At 38.3% G+C, this 17,309-nt stretch overlaps 1 protein-coding gene across 1 annotated transcript in view; it reads left to right on the top strand.

The window, feature by feature from the left end:
- The first annotated feature begins 2,654 nt into the window (after window positions 1–2,654).
- Window positions 2,655–17,309, top strand: part of LOC101405757 (serine/threonine-protein kinase MRCK alpha-like) — a 47,017-nt gene continuing 32,362 nt past the window's right edge. Inside the window, exons 1-5 of the mRNA XM_087444229.1 lie at window positions 2,655–2,725; window positions 5,112–5,205; window positions 5,569–5,699; window positions 7,288–7,352; window positions 9,974–10,050. Of these exons, the coding sequence (XP_087300355.1) occupies window positions 2,655–2,725; window positions 5,112–5,205; window positions 5,569–5,699; window positions 7,288–7,352; window positions 9,974–10,050 (438 nt within the window). The remainder of the gene's footprint in view (window positions 2,726–5,111; window positions 5,206–5,568; window positions 5,700–7,287; window positions 7,353–9,973; window positions 10,051–17,309) is intronic.

Genomic DNA, 17,309 nt, shown 5'->3' with positions numbered 1-17,309 from the left:
ATGAGGTTTGTCCACCATATCACCTGGCCCCTATTCCATTTCCTAAGAGATGGAGTTCTATGGCAGTGTCAGGCTCAGGAATGAGATTTAAAATGTCTGTTTTATGTTTCATTTGTTTATTTTTACAAAGCTTATATGCATGTGTATATGTCTGCGCCTCTGTGTGTGTATGTGTACATGCATGCATGTGTGGTATGCGTGTGCACATGTGTGTGAGGGGTACGTGTATGTGTGTGTAGTATGTGTATGTGTATATGTGTGTGCATGTATGTGTATGTGCACATAGTTTTTTCTGCTGAGAGGGCCTAGAAGCAATGATAAGCCAGTAGCAATGAGTACACATAGCATGCATACACTGTTTTATAAATACTACTACCCATAAAAAGAAAGAAGGATCCTTGGAAAATGCCTGATTCCTTATCCAGGACAGAGAAAGTTTAAGATGACTTGGTATATTTTATGCCAGAAAACAACGAAGTCCTCAAATAATATTAGAGCTTATGAAAAGACATAGGCGTCAGCTTGAAGTGTCTCCCTCTGGCCAATAGGTAATTGACCAGAAGAGATGTTATGGGCTGAATGTTTGGTTCCCCCCCCCTTAATTCATACATTGAAATCCTAACCCCTAATGTGATGAATTTGAAGGTGGGGCATTTGGGAGGTGATCAGGTTTAGATGAAGTCATGTGAGTGGGGCTCTTATAAGAAGAGACATTAGAGAGCTCTCTCTCTCTCTCTCTATCCGCCGCCCCCACCAGGCCTGGCCCCCACTGAGCACACATAAAGAGGCCATGTGCGCTAGCGAAATGGGGGCCACCTACAAGCCGAGAGAAGAGGTCACAGCATGAAACCTACCTTAACAGCATCTTGATCTTGGACTTGTAGCCTCCAGAACCATAAGAAATAAATTTTTGTTGTTTAACCCACCCAGTCTATGGTATTTTGTTATAGTAGCCTGAGCAGACTAATACAAGAGACAACTGAGAGTAAAATAAATAAGAAATAAGGAATAAAACGAAATAGGAGACCATGAGTCCATACTGATGTAAATAAATTAATGAATAAATAATAAGTGAGAGAAAAGGAAAAGCTGTTCCTTACAGTGAATGCTAATTAATAAATATAGAAGGAATAGAGCCCTGTCTTGCAAGCACAATAGTAAGAATGATCAGTGGATGAAAGTTTGATGAGGGACAGGATGTCTACTTAGTCTTGAAATATATTCTCACAAAATAACTTATTAGTTACAAATGGAAAATAGGAAACTTACAGTGGAGAAACTTGGTTACCCAAACGATCAAAGTTAACATCACCAACAATGGGACAAACGGACATCATGTGTCCCTGGGGCGCACGGTGTTGGGTGTGTGCCATTCTACAGGGTGTAATAAGGACACAACATTAGTTTTATGGAATTCCTCCCCAAACTGCTAACGTGGATCTAATCATGTGGAAACGTCAGATCCACCCAAATTGAAAATAATTGGGCTGTATTCCTCAAAGTCTCAAGGTCATAAAAGACAAAGACAGACCGAGGAACACCTCCAGATTAAACGATATGTCAACTAAATGCAATGAGCAATCCTGGATTAGATCCTGAACCTAGAAAAAAACAATTATGACGGACATTATTGGGACAATTGACAAAATTTGAATATGGGTTATGTTTTAGTTAATAGTGTTGTGTCAATGTTAAATTTCTAAGTATTTTTCCTTGTACCGTGGTTATGTAAGAGGTGTTCTTATTTTTAAGTATTGAAGAGGTAACAAGGCCTAATGTCTGCAACTTATTTTCAAATGGCTCAGAAAAAAAAGACGTACATATTACACATACGGAGAGAGAGAGAAATATAAAGTAAAAGGGGCAAAATATTTAAAAAATATATATTGTGGTTGTTAGCGCCATCGAGTCGATTCTGACTCCTAGCAACCCTGTGTACAGCAGAGCAAAACCCTGCTCGGTCTTTTTGCGCCATCCTCTCACCTTCTACCCTGTATCGGACAATGCTCTGCTGTTATTCCTAGGGTTTTCATGGCCAATTTTTTCAGAAGTGGGTAACCAGGTCCTTCTTCCTAGTCTGTCTTAGTCTGGAAGCTCCACTGAAACTTGTCCACCATGGGTGACCCTGCTGGTATTTGAATACTGGTGGCCTAGCTTTCAGTATCACAGCAACATGCAGCCGCCAGAGTATGACCATTGATAGACAGACGGTGTGGTTCCTTGACGGGGAAACAAACCTTGGCCCCAGTGGTGATCCCCTATATATACATATTGCATCATATATATATATCTCTGAAAGTTCATAACTCAAAGGCTGTGTTGAATGAGCCAGTATCACAATCTCATCACCAGAATGCCCTCCTGGATTTTTCTCCCACCCTGTTGTCCAGGGGAGGGTTTCCTCTTTCCCACAGGCCAGGTCATTACACATGGGTACCCACCAAGCCTGCACAATTGGGTCTTCATGTTTAACTGCCACTTGGGTGGGAGCCATCTTTGGAATCCTGGGGCAGGACCCTTCCAGCTCTACGGAGCAGCAGTTGGCTAACACCAGCAGCTCCTTTGGACTGTTGGAGGACTAGGACTTAGATTTTCAGGCCTCCCTGCTCCACCAAGATCTCCAGGAGGGGAAACCTGGGAGTGTTGGTGTCACTATGAGCAAAGAGAGAACCCCCTTATTCTGTAGGATGAATGATTACAGACCCCTGCAGAACACCTCAGGAAGGTATGGAAGACCCATGTCCACAGTTCTTTACCTATTAATACCAATAATAACCTACCAATAATAACCCCGGCATGATTTTTTTCATATATAATAGTGTCTATACTTAGAGCTGGGTTTCAGGGCTTCTGCTTTCAAATGAATGTTTGTTTTTTTAGATAAATTTCTATTTTCTTCTCTTAAAAATTGTAACAGAAAATGGTGCTTTAAAATACAGGTAGCACTATGTTTAAAATACATTATGAAATTAATAATTTAGGAAATTAACTGGGTTTATAATTCCTAAACATTCTTCAGTTCACCTTCCTGATTTATCAAGTCTAAGCTTTTGACTGAGGCTTAAAATTATGACAATTTCTGTAAGCTAACTCTTTTTTGGTGTTCATTTAACAATACACAGCAAAAAGTATAACTTACTGATGAGCTTATGTGTGTACACACACACGCATAATAAATGTATGTATATATTTCAAATGCTTCTAACTACTCTGCCAGTTCAGTATGTATTAAAACCCCACTTCATGCCTTCAGTTCAGAGCTGTTTTGTAACATGTCTAGGCTACATAGCTCCTGGACATTAGAACCAAACTGGTTCCCAGGACTACGTGACCCAAAGCCTGCACTATTTTCACTGTTACGTTTCTTCCCTGTACATATCTTGGTTTGAGTTTGTCTTGTCTAACTTCTTTTAATTGTGATTTGTTCATAGGCAGCTGTTTCCTTTTAATTCCCACAAGGATTTGTTCAAGCATTCTGCCCACTTTGCGTCTTTGATTATTAACATACAGGAAGGCCCACACCAGAAAATATTTTTTCTCCTGAAAGCCCTTCATATCATGTATCACATATAAGTATATTTGAGATGCAGCCTTATTTCAACAAGTTCCACCATAATTACACGTAATATAAAAGCATCATAATCGAACCCCAAATAGTCTCTGTAGATCAGATTTGAAGAAACATATTTTCCAAGTACACTGAGTTCAGTTATATGAGAATCTGTGATATTTCCTCTTATGGTAAAGATACAAGATGCTCTAAGTTTTCATTAGGAATAAAAATATTCAAAATTGTGTAATTGGTTTCTTTAGAGCATATCTTTCCTAAGGCGCTCAAGAAATTTGCTTATTTCCTGGTAGGCTTTGACTTTGATACTGAAGAGGCACTATTCTATGAGGACTGCTACCTTCACAAAGATCACATGGCTGTTGGAGATGTTGAGAGTAGGGTTCTTGTTATATTCTCACTGCGTTTGGTCAAGAACTCTGCTAGTTCCACTCCAGACCTAATGCCAGTATCATCTGCAATTTTAGATCCAGATTATTACTACTTATTGACAGTCCTTTAGACTTAACCATAAGTTACTAGTTATGTAGCCACTATTCTCGTGTCCTATTTTTCCCTTTTTTTTTTTAATTCAGTTTTTGTTTTGCACTAGAGAGTATCCTGGAGGAATTCTTTCAGAAAGTCTGTGTGTAATAAACTTTCTATCTCTTTGCATGTCCAAAAGTGTCTTTAGTTTGCTTTTACACTGGAATTCTCATTTGTCAGCCTCAGAACTTGCTAGGGAGGGATGGGACTAACCATCCCAGTGACTGGGCAATCCTGGGAATGGAAGTTAATGCTGTTACATTAGTAAGTAGTGTGCATCGCACATAATGTTTATCAATAAGCTATTTCACAGATGGGCATAGTGTAGAATTTTAATGCCTACATTAATATTTAAATTAATGTCTAATTAACAATAAAAAGTTTGGAGCCAGGCCTGATGGCCTAGTGGTTAAAGTTCAGCACGCTCCACTCCGGTGGCCCAGGTTCCCAGGTCGTGTAACCACACCACTTGTCTGTCAGTAGCCATGCTGTGGTGGCAGCTCACATAGAACTAGAAGGACTTATGACTAGAACATACAACTATGTACTGGGGCTTTGGGGAGGAAAAAAAATAAAGAGAGGAAGATTGGTGACAGATATTAGTTTAGGGAAAAGCTTTCCCAGCGGAAAAAAAAAAAAACCCACTAAAAAAAAGAATAAAAAGTCTGGAATAGTGACCTTTCTTAAGTCAATGAAACTGTCTTTGCCTTGAAAGAATTAATGATTTCTCCAACTATATAATCTGAACCTAGGAAGCAGTCTACTCCTGCCCAGTGTGTCTTAAATCTAGCCAGCCACTTCACATTTTCTAAGAGCTCTGTGAAAATCCAGATTTATACATTTTGGTAGCATCTCTAGATTTTTACTCTTTTCTGTTGGTAGCAAATTTTTTTTATGACTCCTTAAATAGTCTTATATTAAGATTTACTGTCATGTATCTTTCTTATATCCTTCTTTAGGTTGATTTATTTTTTTCCACATTTGCATTTATATCTGTCTTTTACTTCCTATATTCTAGCATCCAGGATGAAAAGGATGCCCAGGGCTTGACCTTAGAAATAACCAAAGAAGTGGAGTCTTTAAGAAATTCCTGCTTGGTCACAGGAGCAAGAGTGAGTGTCAGCCACAGTCCAGGAAGGCTCATAGAATGGAAAAAAGAAAAGCTGAAAATTATGATGATGAAGTTGCCGGATTATGTCAGTTTACCTAGGTCTCAAGCTACGAAAAGCCTTTTCATAAGAAAGCAGCCCTGCTTGGGGGGAGGGGAAGCTGTCATGGTGATAAAAATAAAAATGAGACTGTTCGTATGAATCTTTAATATTGTCCTCAAATATAATGAAAAATAGTATATTTCAACAAGATATATTTACTATTCAAGAAAAATAATAGTCCCGAGCACCTCCTAAGTTTTTCCCGATGTGATTTAAAATGTAAATATGAGATGGAAATGAAAACCTACTCACCTCATTTTGTAGAACATGCTGGGGGCGATGGAGCGGTTTGATAAACTGGATATGTCAGCTATGCTTAAGTGGGAGTCAGCCCTGGACAGAGAGCAGATTTCCAGACAGGTCCTCCCAGAGGCTGCTGCGGTCACTCTGGACTGGTAAGCCTGATGATGTCATTCTCAGGATGATTTGTAATCTGGTGGCAAAGTATTTACAGTGAAGTTATAAGTTCAGTCTCTTCCTATGACATAAAGTTTAGTTTTCCCAAAAAAGGAATAGATTTCTTCTATGAAATGAAAATTTGAAAGCAATTAGTTACTTTTAACACATGTACTTTCAACAGGCTTTAATTGATTTTTGCATCTCCACAAAACGGTATCAATAATACTGAATAATATGGAAAACTGATACACCTGTGAATGAAGTTTCTGTTGTTTTCTCCTTCTTATTTGTAAAAATTTTCTTGATTCACAAGCACTCAAAATCTTCTCATAAGGAATATCTTGTACACATAGAAAGAAACATTTTTTAATGAAAATAGTATGAGGCAAACTAAAAATTGTGGCCTATTTCCCATAGACCTTTTACTTCTGAAGGGTCTACTGATGTTGGTTTTCACATATCTTTAGTGACAGCTTGCAGCTTACATTGTATAGTGCAATATGTGTATTTTGTAAAAGGGGCCTCACCCTCTCCTCTGTTTGCTGGTTAGTGGAGCTCTTTGTCCCATTCTTACCATAAAAATAGGGCAAATTAAACTCCAACAACGTGAATGACAATATGACAATCATACAAATAGACAATAAACGTGGCCTATGAATACACCAGTGTAGGTGAGAAGGTGTAACACTGGAGAGTAAAGGGAAACAAAGAAATTCAAGCTAGTGTGAAAATACAAATATAACATCTGTTTCCACATAAACGTGCTCCAAAAGAGTCATTTACTGAGATGAGAAGAAATATAAGTCTCTGGGAGCCACTTTTCTTGCCTAAAACCTTATTCACTTAACTGTAGTCATTGACATTTGGATCAACTTCAGGGCAAGAAAATTAATTACTTAAAGCCAAAAACTTTATATGTTACAAATGATCCAGTTATAAGACCAGTATACTTTATTTAAACAGGAAAAGGAGAAGACATTTCTTTTTTTTTTTTTTTAAAGATTTTATTTATTTATTTTTTCCCCCAAAGCCTCAGCGGATAGTTGTATGTCATAGCTGCACATCCTTCCAGTTGCTGCATGTGGGACACGGCCTCAGCATGGCCAGAGAAGCGGTGCGTCGGTGCACGCCCGGGATCCGAACCCGGGCCGCCAGCAGCGGAGCGCGTGCACCCAACCGCTAAGCCACCGGGCCGGCCCTGGAGAAGACATTTCTTAGTATGAGAATGATACAGTATAAAGAGCTATCAAATACCATCTGTGGAGTCTTTCGGAATAAACATGTTATTTCATCTCATGCTCAGGGCATCTCAATTCACACATTTGCTCAGAAGTAGGCATGTGAATCAGGGGGAAAATAGTATATATATTCATTTATTTGCTCCATTATTTTGGTTCCCTGTGAAACAAACCCTGATGCAGTGGTCAAATCTCTTTTATTTGGAATGTTTTAAATACAAGATTGGGCTTGACTGAGGATTCTAACTGCAGTAGCCCCACATTACAGTTATGCGGGATCCAACTATAGGTCAGGCTCCAGCGCTTAGCACTTAATGACGTCTTCCCTTCTTTCTGCTTCTTTTAGTAAAATGAAAGCCAAAGAGAAGTACCAATCCGACCTGTGGTTAGAAATCGAACACCTGAATAAGGGTGAGGAGCTCAGATCTAAAAGGGTATGGGGCTAATTGTTGCCTAAATCAGGACCTATTGCCGTCCACTCCCATGGGTCCATTTGGCCACATGAGAGCCAGCTTACTACACGGGTGGGAGAATAGCTCCTGTAAGCCAGCCTGGAGCCCAAGATTAGTGTGTGTGTCTGTGTGTGTGTGTGACTGTGTGTATCTATTCTTATTTGATAAAATGTTCAAATAGTTATTTTTTTAAATTTTATTTTGCACAATTTAGAGATTTTTCTATCATAGTAAAAGCAAAATATTTTGCTTTAATTGTAACTACCTTTTTTCAGTATCGTGACATTTTTCATAAAAGCGTTCTGGTAATAGATAAAAAATTTTTTATTTCATACCATTCACTTCCCAGTTTTGGAATGCTCCCACGTGTCACAGCACGAGGCAAAGTCACTCTGGCCATGTGAAAGTCTGCTAACGTTCAAACTGGAGGAGGTGGAGCGAACACATGTCTGTGGTCAGGGCTGTACCGGGCCCTGTGGGGAGATAGCACGGGAGACTCACTCAGACTTGCATCAGGATGCTCATGACCATCCTCCAATTTGATTCTTGAGTGCCTGCTTTAAGCAATTTTCAACTATTTACTAACCTTTTTTTTCTCCATTAAGATTTCCTAGACATTTCCCCATGAATCTGGAAGCTAAGAATGTGTTACACCTTTTTTTTTTTTTGTGAGGAAGATGAGCCCTGAGCTAACATCCATGCCAATCCTCCTCTTTTTGCCGAGGAAGACCGGCCCTGAGCTAACATCTATTGCCAATCCTCCTCCTTTTTTCCCTTTTTCTCCCCAAAGCCCCAGTAGATAGTTGTATGTCATAGCTGCACATCCTTCTAGTTGCTGTATGTGGGATGCCGCCTCAGCATGGCTGGAGAAGTGGTACACTGGTGCGCACCTGGGATCTGAACCCCAGGCCGCCAGTAGCGGAGCGCACGCACTTAACTGCTAAGCCACAGGCCGACCCTGTGTTACACTTTTTAATACATGAATTTCTTAAATTTCCTTTCATTATGAGCGTATTAATGACATGAGAATTTAATAAAAATAAACTGTGACTGTTACCTCCAAGTGAAGGGATATTCTGGTTTCTTAACAGAGGCCATTTCTTATACAAATTAGTTAGTGGACCTTCTTCTACGTGTTATGAGCTCCCTTTCCTTTCAACCTACAGTTCTGTGGCTCACATTGGACTGGATCACAGTGGGGTGGGCCTGCACCAGCTGATGAGTATTCTGGAGGGCTAATAAGGAACTCAGGATCAGCAAACTCTGAAAAGCAGTGGCTGTCCAGTAAATATTTGTGGGTCGACTTTTTCATGGACAATAGAAGAAACGGTTAAAGAGAACTCGAGTAACTTTGCAAAAATGAGAACCAAAATAGATTCTAATTCAAGAGAGGTGTAAGGAGGCACGGAACGTAGGATAAATGATGTAAAGCATTCAGGTGGTGGTGGCCCTGGGGCAGATGTTCCAGCAAAGATGTCAAGGCTCACTACAGAACACCAGCGGAAGGGGTACTTTGGGTCCCAAAACGTTGATTGGTGGGAGTACTGATAGGCCGACATTTTTTAGAAGGAACCTGAAAGGGAAAGACCATATATTATCATCATGCTTTATGAAGTTAACATTTTAACCTAGAGTTTTATTTTTACCATTATTTTCCTTCTGAATGCTGCAGAGCAATAAAATCCTTGTGTAGTGTTATGTGACACTGCCGAACACATTTCCTTATTTGACCATTAAGCAATCATGTCAGTGATTTATAGCTGAAAAACTCACACTCCTGGCAACATCAGTTGCTAAAGGTGTGCTTGTTAGATGAAGCCTGAATCTGCACTTTTTCTTCTCTGATATTTAAATGGAATTATAATCATACTTTAAGACTTCATTTTGAATTCTATATATTTAAAGTTAGTACAATTGCTAGATGATAAAGTTTGGAATTTCTTTAAAATTCCTTTGAGGAAAAAACCTTGTAGTTGGACACTTTATTCTGTCTAAATAAATAATACCCTGATACTAATAAAAGTTTTAAGTATAACTATTATTTGTTTTATACCTGCCTATGTTCTTATTACAGATAACTTAGGTTAAGAAGTGCATATTAGGTACCTGGGAGGAGTAATTTGAAATTGATTCCTGGAGTGGGGAGAAACCAGCATAGAAAGAGCAGCCATTGCTGGCATGACCATATTGCTGAAATCCTCTTGGGTCTTCCAAAAATGTTTCAAGTTTTATTTAAACGTAATACTATTGAGGAAAAGAAAGCAATCATTTGACACACAGGAGTTAAATAATTCATGAAAACTTATATAATTTATTTATGTACTTTCATTATAAGTTGACCATGAATTTGCCAAAAATTGTTTCATTTAAGATGCAGAATGCTAAGATATATTAAATGTATTTAATATATAATATATAAAAACACATAAACATATTTTGATTTAAATATGTATACATGATAAATCAGATTATCTCTGAAAAACATGGTCTGAGAACAATTTTAAACAGATTAAGACTGAAAAAGGCATGAACATTAGTTTCAATTTTCCAGCTTAAAAAGTGTTTGCCGTTGTTTTCCAGGTATAGTGCGACAAGACTCAAGTTCATCTTCCTTGGCAGACTTTAATACAACCACCAATGCTGTGGCTCAGTGTGGGGTAAGTACTAAGCTTCATGAGTATGTTCTACAGCCACTTCAGAAGTCACTGATGTCCTCAAAATAGCACTTTTCTCTTGCACTGACTGTTTTAATATCATTCCATGTGAGAGGACTGAGGGCTTGACATAAGCACACAGGAAAAAAACAGGTGTTGGTGGAAAGTAAGGCTGCAAGTTTATGTAAGCTGTAAAGCCATCTCTATTAGAACTAAAATAACGAGCAAAATATTGTACATTGTGAGCTATGACACATATACAGAAAGTGCTCAAACATTCATGTAACCCCCACTCAGGTGAAGATGGGAAACCTGGCTGAGGCCCCAGAGGTGTGCTCTGCTGGGTCGCAAGCCCTCCCTCTCTGCTGGGGGCTCCCCTGCTGCTCACGGCACCACCGACTTCCTCACTTTCTGTTATGTTTTTACACTCGATATATGCATCCCTAAACAATAGGATTTAATTTTAGAATGCATGCAAGTGGAATCACACTGTATAAATTCTTTTGTGTCACAGCATTGACTTTGTGAATTTCATCCAGGTGCAGCAATAATATGCTCAACTGTATTTCTGTACAATGTTCCCTTCTATTGTTGAGGAACCTCTGGATATGTGTCTGGCTCCACTCAGGAAAACAGGAACTATATCAGTTATTTTAAAGACATTTTATTTTATTTATTTATTTTAAGAAGCTTTATTTAGTTGCAATTGATATACAATTGAGGTACATATTTAATATATACAATTTGATGAGTTTGGACATATGTGCAATCAAGCTAATAGATGTATCCATTACCTCCAAAAGTTTCTTTGTGCTTCTTTGTTGTTGTTGTTGTTGTAAGAACACTTAACATGAGACAAACCCTGCTAAGAATTTTCAAGTGCACAATACAATATTATTGACTATAGGCACAACATTGTACAGCAGATCTCTAGAACTTACTCATCTTGCACAACTGAAACTTTATACCCATTGACCGACATCTCCCCTTTTTACCCTCCCCCCAACTCCTGGCAACCACAATTCTACTCTCAGCTTCTAGAATTTGACTATTTTAGATTTTTCATATAAGTGGAATCATGCAGTATTTGTCCTATGACTGGCTTATTTCACTTAACATAACGTCCTCTGGGTTCATCCATGTAGCAGAGACATTTTAAAACAGAATTGGTTAAATCAACATTGGAGGATTAAAAAGGCAAAAAGCAAAGAGTAAGGTAACACAGAGGCAGCAACTGCAAGGAGCAGCTACCACCTCTGGGACTTGAGAAACTAAATGAAGGGATTGAGGTTTCAGAACCTAGAAGCTCGGAAGAGGGGCAATCCAGACCTCTGAGGGGGCATGATGGGGCTGGTTCACAGAGTACAGAAGGAAACTGCAGACTGGGACCAAGTGCTGCACGCAGGGAGGGCTCTGCAGGCAATCACGGCGTCATTGTGCCCTAGGCAAGAAGAAACATGCAGACTTTTCAGAGATTATAAACACTGGCTCTATGTCAATACTAATTCCTGGGACCCAAAGCACCACTATGGTCCACAGTCAGCACAGAGCCCTCTCACACTGGGAGGGAAATGACATTTTGGCCTGGGACTGTCTCAGTGGACAGTGTGTCCATGGATCTAACCTGTGGTTAGTTCCATGATTACTGAATAAATGATAGGAATGAACATACTCAAAAACTGGTATGACCTATGTATCATCTCCATGGCCCGGGGAAAGAGGGAGGCCTATTATGGTAGGAAGAGCCAAATGGAAGTCCTGAGACCCCTCTAGGATAGTCTGGTAGGCAGAATTCTAACTGACCCTTAAGATTCCTGCCACCTGGTATACACACTCTGTAAAATACCCTCCCTTTGAATGTAGGCAGTGAAAATGAGACAGATTGTGGCTCCCATGATTAGGTTACTAATAAGTTGAAATTGAGTTAGTGAAAATAGGGCTTATCCTAGGTGGACCCGATCTAATCAGGTGAACTCTTTACAAGAAGGTTGGGTGTCAGAGAGACATTCTCCGGTGAACCTTGAAGATGCAGTCCCTGTGAGTTCTATATATGCAAGGAAATAAACTCTGTTAACAACCATGTTAGCTGGAAAGAGGACTCTGAGCCTCAGATGAGAGCCCAGCCCTTTAACGCCTCCATTTCAGCCTGGTGAGACCCTGAGCAGAGCACCCAGCCATGCCATGCCCAGACTTCTGACTTGCAGAACTGTGAGATAACGAATGGGTATCATTTTAGGGTGCCAAGTTTGTGGTCATTTGTTACTCAGCAATAGAAAACTAATACCCATAGAAAAGCAAAAGCAATACCACGTCCTGGGGGCAGTTGCAGAGGGTAGTGCAAAGGTTTGAAAAATGCAGGGCTAGTTGTCTTTATCAATCTTCCTTTAATCACCTATTTCTCCTGTGCAGAAGCACACAGATTGTGGAGAACACAGCAGCTGACTGAAGCTTAATCAAATGGTGGCTCCAACTGCAACTTCTATTCCAATCTGGTATCTCTACTGGAGAAAAAATTTAAAAAGGCCTCACACCTGGATCAGTTACCAGTCTTACAAATGTTCTTTTTCCTTTTATACCAATCTGTAAGTTCTTTTTTGGGCACAAAATAATGACCTCTTTATGGCTGCTTTTTGGCTGACAGTAATTATAAAACAACATTAATTATCAGATATACCTCTATTTCAGAGATGTTAAAAGGTAAAAACAAATATGCATCTTAAAGTTTATAATATATGGTCAACAAAACACTTGAAAATAACTGCAGGGAAGAAGTAATAAAATGTAGCATGGCATATTTGAAAAAGAATCAAACAGAACTTCTAGAAATGAAAAATGTAATTAAATTAATTACTCAATGAACATAATTGGCAGCAAAATTAACACAGCAGAAGGGAGAATTAGTGAATTTAAATATGAATCAGAACAGGATGAAGAGAGAAAATAGTGGAAAATACAGCAGAGAGGATAAAAACAGTAGAAGGTAAGGTGAGAAAGTCTAACTAGCAATTGGTCCATATCCTGAAAGGTGAGTAGAGAGAACAGAGCTATAGTTGAAAATAGTTGAAATTCTAGAGAATGTACTTTAGGCAGAGAGAAACTGATCTCAAATGACAGGTCTAACATAAGAGAAGAAAAAAACAAAAGTGGTAAATACGTATGCAAATGTAAATTAACATTGACTGAATAAAACAATGATAATAATGTCTATAAGATTATAAAAAACCCCAAAACAAGATGGATTTTAAAATGGAGATAATAACATTTCATTCAGAAGAGTACATGAATTTAAAGTATTTTAAGATTCATGTATTGCCCAGGAAGAGGGTAAAGATTTAATCGAATTCCGATTTGTGGAATTAATTGTGCATGTTTTAATTTCTAGGGAAACTACAAGTAGAATAGAAACAGTATGAATAAATTCAAAGAGAAAAAAGGTAATGATAAACATATACAGCTAATCTAACAAGACAAGAAAGGAGAGGAAAAGAAAAAATGAATAGATGGCACAAATAGCACAAACTAAGATGGTAGAAATAAATGTCAATAAACCAGTAACTAAACTGATAGCAAGTGAAGAAAAAACTCCAGTGAAAAAATAAAGATTGTCAGAGTAGATAAAAATAAAATCTAACATTTACTGTTCATAAGGGGAACCTCTAAAACATAAGCATATAGAAAGCTGAGAGCTGATGGCCTAGTGGTTAAAGTTGGCGCACTCTGCTTCGGCGGCCCAGGTTCATATCCCAGGCACAGAACCACATCACTCGTCGGTCAGTAGCCATGCTGTGGCAGTGGCTCACGTAGAAGAGCTAGAAGGACCTACAACTAGAATATACAACTACGTACTGGGGCTTTGGGGAGGAAAAAAAGAGAAAGCTGAGATCACTACATAAATATCAGATAAAATCTAAAGCAAAAAATTATTATTGGAGGTAAAGTCACTTAATTATATGAGAAAAGGTTTCTTTTACCTGGAAGTCATACTAGTTTTAAATACATATGGACCAAATAATGTGGCATAAATATATATAATATGGAAATTGACAGAACTACAAGACAAAACAGACAAACCCATAATGATAGAGGAAGATCTGAATGCATATTTCACAGTAATTGATAGAAAATATTTGAAAAAAATGATAACAAAATTGACCCAATGAACAAATATAGAACAGTTCACATAACAAATGCCAAAAGCATTTTCTTCTTAAAATCACAGAAACATTTTTAAAAAATGAGCAGATGAACCACCAAATATGTTTCAACAAATCACAATGGGTTGGACTCACAGAGACCAAGTTCTCTGACCCTGAGAAAGCTAAGTTAGAAATACATATTTTAAAATATTATGTTAAATTCCTATATGTAAAATACATTTTTAAGTAAACTATGAGTTAAAGGAGAAATTCTAATGGAAATTAGAAAATAGTTTGAACTGAATAATAATACTATACATCAAAACTTGTGGAACTCAGCTAAAGCAGTATTTAGAAAAAATTTATAGCTTTATGTACATAAAATAGAAAAGAAGAAAGCCTGAAAAGCTAATGAGCTAAGCATCCATTTAAAGAAGTTACAGAAAGAATAGCAATGTAAACTCAAAGAAAGTAGAAGGCAAAAAATAATAAAGCAAAAATTAATGATATAAAAAAAGTAACATAAAATGGAATGTAACAGTAAAGCCAATAGTTTTGATGTTGATAAAATTAATAAAAGTGACAAAAGTATGACATGATTCATTAAAAAACAAAAAAAGAAAGAAAAGCACATAAAACCAATATCAAAAATAATAAAAGGAGACATTATTTCTGGGGCAGATAGTTAAAGATGGTAAAGTACATAATATCTTCAGCCCATTTCAAAATATGAAAAAAATTCATATCAATATATGAAAAAAATTCAGACAAATTGTTAGAAAATATCACTTATCAAAATTAACTTAAGAGAAAAATGCAGAAAACATGAATATTCCTATAATCACTAAAGAAATTGAGTCTGTTGTTAAACATCTTCCCAGAAATAAAACTCCAGGCTCAGATAGCTTTTATCAGACATTCAAGAAGAAATGATTGCAATCTTACACAAAACCTTCCAGAAATCAGGGAAAGAAGGAACACTCCCTGTATTGGTTAATTTTATGTGTCAACAGGACAATTCACAAGGTGCCCAGACATTTAGTCAAACATTATTCTGGGTGTGTCTGTGAGGATGTTTTTGGATAAGATTAACATTTGAATCAATAGATGAGTAAAGAAGATTGCCCTCCCCAATGTGGGTGGGCCTTATCCAATCAGTTGAAGGTCTGGATAGATCATGAAGGCTGACCCTCTCACGCATTAGAAGGAACTCCTCTTGCTTGACTGTTTGAGCTGGGTCATCAGTCTTTTCCTGTCTCTGGACTCGAACTAAAACACCAGGCTATTCTTGGGTTACAAGCCTGCCAGCTTTTGGACTGGAACTTACATCATCAGCTCTCCTGGTTCTCAGGCCTTCAGATTTAACTGGAACTACAACATTGGTTCTCCTGGGTTTCCAGTTTGTTAACTGCAGATCTTGGGATTTATAAACCTCCATAATCATGTGAGCCAATTCCTTATAATAAATCTTGATAGATAGATAGATAGATAGATAGATAGATAGATAGATAAAAATATACATTAAAAAATATATACAGGGGCTGGCCCCGTGGCGTAGCGGTTAAGTGCGTATGCTCCGCTGCTGACGGCCGGGGTTCAGATCCTGGGCACACACCGATGCACCCCTTGTCAGGCTATGCTGTAGCAGCGTCTATGCTGTGGTGGCGTCCCACATAAAGTGGAGGAAGATCAGCTGGGATGTTAGCTCAGGGCCAATCTTCCTCAGCAAAAAGAGGAGGATTGGCATGGATGTTAGCTCAGGGCTGATCTTCCTCACACACACACACAAAATACACATATATGTATATATATCAAGACATATAAAAGATAAATATATGTATACATACATATTGTAGGGGAAGAGGGAGAATCCCCGCCCTACCCTTTCCCTTAAGGTTCTTACAGCTGATCAAATAATTAAAAAGGCAGGTTAGCAGGAGAAAATAAAACAAGTTTAATAACATGTATACATGGGAGAAACTCAGGAAAAACTGAGCAACTTGCCAAAATGGCAGAGGTTCTCAAATACTATCTTCAGCTAAAGACAAAGGAGGATGTTGGGGGTGGGGTGAGTCAGCTATGGGAGATTGCCAGAAAAGCACAGTAAACAAGAGTAAGGTTAATATGTAGATTTAAGTCCCTGTCTTCTGCTTTGGTAAGAGTTTCTAGAGATAAGGCCATCCCCCCCTTCTTCCTGGTACAGAGAGGGAGATACTTTTACAAATGGAGATTTCCTTTACAAATGTAAATGTCTCTTACAAAGGGTGAATTCTACTTTTCAGAGCTTCTCCCATATCTGCAGTTTTTAAAAGCAACTAGCCCAAAATAATCCTCATGCCAAAGAGACACATTTTGTGGTGACCAATTCTGATCCCTCACAATATACTTACATATGTATTTATTTATTATCAGGAATTGGCTAACACGATTATGGAACTGAACCAAGAGGAGATATGGATAGATATAGATACAGATATAGATTTAGACTTAGATATAGATATAGATACAGATATAGGTATAGTTATATACCTATAACCTATATACCTATACCTATCCCATTGGTTCTCTTCCTCTGGGGAAAACTGACTAAGCCAGATTTGGGTACTGAGAAAGAAGAGTGCTGCTGCAACAAATAGCTAAAAATACAGAAGTGGCTTTGGACCTGGGTAACGGGCAGAGGCTGGGAGAGTTTTGAGGTGCCTGCTAGAAAAAGCCCAGATTGCCATGAAGGGACAGTTGGTAGAAATATGGATGCTAAAGGTCATTCTGGTGAGAGCTCAGAAAGAAAAGAGGAGAGCTGAAGAGAAAGACCCCATCTTCTTAGAAAATACATAAACACTCATGAACAGATTGTTGGTGGAATACGGCTGTTAAGGACCATTCTGGTGAGATCTCAGACAGAAATGAGGAAGAGGTTATTGCAACTTGGAGGAAAGGCGATCCTTGATATAAAGTGGCAAAGAACTTGGCTGAATTGTGTTTTAGTGTTTTGTAGAAGGTAGAACTTGCGAGTGATGAAATGGGATATTTAACAGAGGAGATTTCTAAGCAAAGTACTGAAGGTGTGGCTTGGGTCCTCCTTACTGCTTATAGTAAAATGCCAGAGCAGAGATATGAATTGACAAA

Source organism: Ceratotherium simum, chromosome 20, assembly GCF_057802395.1.
Source record: "Ceratotherium simum simum isolate JZ-2026a chromosome 20, ASM5780239v1, whole genome shotgun sequence".
Lineage (NCBI taxonomy): Eukaryota > Metazoa > Chordata > Mammalia > Perissodactyla > Rhinocerotidae > Ceratotherium > Ceratotherium simum.
Note: the sequence above shows the minus strand (reverse complement) of the source record. Positions and strands in the feature narration are given on the sequence as shown.